This window comes from Balaenoptera physalus (assembly GCF_965194825.1).
Source record: "Balaenoptera physalus genome assembly, chromosome: 17".
Classification (NCBI taxonomy): Eukaryota; Metazoa; Chordata; class Mammalia; order Artiodactyla; family Balaenopteridae; genus Balaenoptera; species Balaenoptera physalus.
The window spans coordinates 84,914,879-84,918,748 of NC_138895.1; the positions used below are offsets into that span (position 1 = coordinate 84,914,879).

Genomic DNA, 3,870 nt, shown 5'->3' on the forward strand with positions numbered 1-3,870 from the left:
CCACCAGGGAAGTCCCTCAAGTGAACTCTTCTCAGAGAATTTGTGTTTGATGCTGCCAGCCGCCCACCAGCACTTCCAACCCAGAACCAGAACATTTAACTAAATTTCCACGGCAAAGTTGGTGGGGGCTGGGGGGGCTCTGTTTGAAAGCTGTGGTCTGAACTCCTCACTCCACAGGGCCCAGGTCCATGGGCCACGGTGGCGCGTCCACCCTGGTCTCCCCCACGCTCCACCTCCCCAATGCAGCCGTTGATGAATGCAAACCACAGGTGAGGGAGAGCGTACTAACCGGCCTCCGTGCGCTTGGACTGACAGCTAAATCAAAATTTAAAATTACCCTCCCCCCCGGAACTCCCTGGAGGTCCAGTGGTTAGGACTTTCACTGCCAGGGCCCGGGTTCAATCCCTGGTCGGGGAACTAGGATCCCACAAGCCGCAGGGCGTGGCAAAAACAAACAAACAAAAACACAAAAAGCCAATAGGTTAAACATAAAAACGGCCGTGGCTCCCCATGGCGCCAGAACAAAGCCCACGCCCCCCCCCAATGGCTCTCTTGAGCAGCTCAAACCACGCTGGCCCTCCCGGCCGCCACACGCAGTGGACCACCTCCTCCCTGGCCCGCCAGACTCCCTTCCTGCTCTCATACTACCTGTCTATGCCCGTGATGTCCATCTCCGCCACCAGACTGTCAGCCCTCATGGGCAGGACGATGGCGTGGCCGACTCCCTCTGCCCCTGCCAGAGGAGCCAGAGGTCAGCTGTGGGGTTGAGGGATGCTCAACCCTGGCAGACACACGGGGCACAGGACGATCAAGCTACCTTGCAGCTTGGAAACTGGGAGCCATAATGAGTGGTCCCTGCGCCGGCCGGAAATGCTAGACAGCGAAGCAGGCGGCGCCAGAGCAGAGAGGGGTGGAGGGGGTCACACCTTTATTGATAATCCACTCACCAAATCCGCGTCCTGCGCACCCCCGTCTCCCCCGCACCGTCTGGCCTCATTGGCCTTCCTCCAGGTAGGTTCAGGATCTCCCCAAGGCGCCTTCGCCTGCAGCGTCACATTCACGGTCTCCTTCGACTGGGAGACGGGAAGAGCCCGACCCGGGGACGGACTTCCCAGAGAGGGTGGTGTTCTGTGAGGCGGCACGCAGTGAGGACCGAGAAGGGGCCCAGGAATCCAGGCGTGACGGGGTCAGGGACGGGACTCGGGAGCCTGGGCGCGAGAGGGTCAAGGACGGGACCCTGGAGCTCCCGCGCGATGGGTCCTGGCATGGGACCCGTGATCCCGCCTTCGAAGGGGCCAGCGACAGGACCCTGGAGCCAACACCCGACGGGACCAATGACGGGACCCAGGGAACCGCGAGCTTCGACAGCAACGATGGGGCCCAAGAGGCCGCGCGCCACGAGACCTGAGACGGGTTCCGGGAGGCCGAGACTGATGCGACCCGGGAGGTCGCGCGCGACTGGATCGTGGTGGAGGCGAAGGACTCGGGGTGCGAGGAGGCCAGCGGCGGTTGCCAAAGCGGCGGGCCCTCGGGGCCCCGGCGCAGCCAGTTGTGCACGCGCGCCAGGTCCCGCATGTCCTCGTGCTCGCGCCGCAGCTGCTCACGCTGCTCCAGCAACTGGCGCCGCGTTTCGTGCAGCACCTGGGCCCGGCGGAGCAGCCGCAGCAGCTCCTGCCGCAGGCGCCCATTGTCCCCTCTGATGGCCTGTGTGTGCGCGGTGAGCGCGCGCGCCGCCTCCCGCTCCGCGCGCCGCGCCAGGGACTGCACGCGCTGGCGCGCCTCGCGCTCGAAAGCTGCTTTGTCCTCCAGGAAACGCCGCTTCTCGCGGTGGAGCAGCTGCATGTGCTCCACGCGCATACGCAGCAGCTCGCGCTCCAGCGCCCGGATCCGGGCCAGCTGCTCCAGCTGCAGCTCCTGCGGCGGGGCCGCGGGTTAGCGCCGGGCCGCGGCGTGCACCCACCTCGCCCTGCCCGCGCCCGGCCCTCCCGCGGGGGCGCGCACTGGCCTTGTAGGGCTGCAGCTCCTGCACCTGTCGCGCCACCTGCGCCGCGCGCGCCTCCATCTCCAACAGCTGCGCGCGCACCCCCTCCTCACGCCCGCGGTAGAGCGACGCTAGCTCTGCGCGCTGCAGGTGGATCTGCGTCAGGTCCGCGCGGTTCTGCTCCTCCAGCCGGACGGTGGCGTTGGCGCAGCGCTGCGCGCGCGTGCTCACGTAGCTGGCGTAGAGCCGGCTCTCCTCGCGCAGGCGCTGCGCCTCGCACTCCAGGAAGGCGTTCTCCTGCAGCGCCTGGTCGACGCGCTCCTCGCAGGCGTCCAGCTGCTCCGAGAGCAGTTTGTATTTTCGCTGCAAGTACTGAGCGCTCTCCGACAGCGGCGGCTCGGTGCCCTCTCCCGCCGCGCCAGACCGGCGCCCGGCGCTCGGCCCGCGCTTCCTCTTGGGCACCATGGGTCGAGGCCGCCAGCCCGCACCTCCAGCTCAGCCCTTCCCGTCGACCAGCCCGAAGATTCTGGCGGGGTTCGACGCGTCTCAGGGTCACGAGGTTGGGAGAGGCAGAATCAGGAGTTTGGGGTCAATCAAGGGTCAGGGCATCGTCGCCAACCTTTACTAGGGGGCTCCTTTCAGACCTTGGCCGTGCGTCGGGGTTTGTCCACCTTTAGCTGTGTTGGCGGTAAGCCCGAACGGTCTCCCTGGAAACAGAACTTAGTCGCCCTCCGCAACTCCCGCCCCGTTGCTTGCGCAACGGCCCGACTCCCCTTCCTCCGTTCCCCACAACTCCCTCACTCGAAGTCTGTGCGTGACGGCGTGTGTGCGCGTCCGGCAGAGGTCGGACCGCAGACGGGCAGCACTTCGGCTTTCCCCGGAGGACGATGCTGGGCTGGCTTCCGAATCTAACACACCCAGCAGCAGCCGGAGTAGCCCCCACTCTCCACGTGCCAGACTTGGGCCCTTTGAAGCCTCTCCACCGGCGGGCTTTTCCCCCAGGTGTCCCCATATGGGGAGAGGCTTCGCCAAGTTCCTGGCCTCCTCCACCACACGTGCAAACACACACACACACACACACACGTGTGAAATCCCCGTATATCTTGTCAGGACAGAGCGCTTCCCCACAGCTTTTCATCGCTCCGGGAACCCTAGTTTTCCTCGAAGCACTTTGTGATTCCTTTTTCCCCTTCTGGAGCCCTCATGGGAGTTAGGGCGACTGGGAAGGTCAAGCCCATTCGGATGCCATCCCCTAGTCCAGCGAGTTTCTCTCTGGGATTTCCTCTCTGAGGCTTCTAAGCCCGCCCGTGAGGCACCTGTTCAGTTCACCCCAGCGACCTGGGCTTGATGGGCTTTGCTTCCCAGCCGGCCAGTATGGCTGGTCCAGCCTCCCATCCTGTCTGATGCCTTTGACAAGTAACTTAAATCTATACCTATTTCGGTCCTGTCATCATATAGTTGGGTTTCTATCCAGGTCTGTCCACATTTGCTGCAATATGGACAGATTCAAGAATTGTTGACTTGTAACTTTGTGAGGAGCACGGTTTAGGAAACCACATGTGTGGGAAGGCTTGTGTTGAAATCTATCTTAGGAGGTCTGGCTGGACTTGGTCTGGCTAGCTACACCTGCACCGAAGATGTGGCAGAGCCTCTTAAAATTAGGAACACATTTGAGGCATTTTCCTCCTTATAAAAATGTATTTTGTAAATAAAAATAAAAGGACATAAGCTTCAAGACAATGCAGAATTTCCATTTGTTTTCACATTAAACATTTTTAAAGAAACGCTGAATCATAAACTCCTAAAACAGCATCTGAGTGTTGGCCTTAAATGATGTGGGCTTCTTACAGAAAACAGGGCAAAGCCCAAGTAGAAGCAGGGGAAGAATC

At 61.9% G+C, this 3,870-nt stretch overlaps 1 protein-coding gene across 1 annotated transcript; it reads right to left on the minus strand.

Annotated features, from left to right (window-relative positions):
• Positions 1-1,126: 1,126 nt before the first annotated feature.
• CCDC166 (coiled-coil domain containing 166) lies at positions 1,127-3,034 on the minus strand. The gene is given in 2 exon segments (XM_082433955.1): positions 1,127-1,939; positions 1,942-3,034. Coding segments are annotated over 2 exon segments (1,221 nt in total). The 5' UTR covers positions 2,447-3,034; the 3' UTR covers positions 1,127-1,223.
• Between the last annotated feature and the right edge of the window lie 836 nt (positions 3,035-3,870).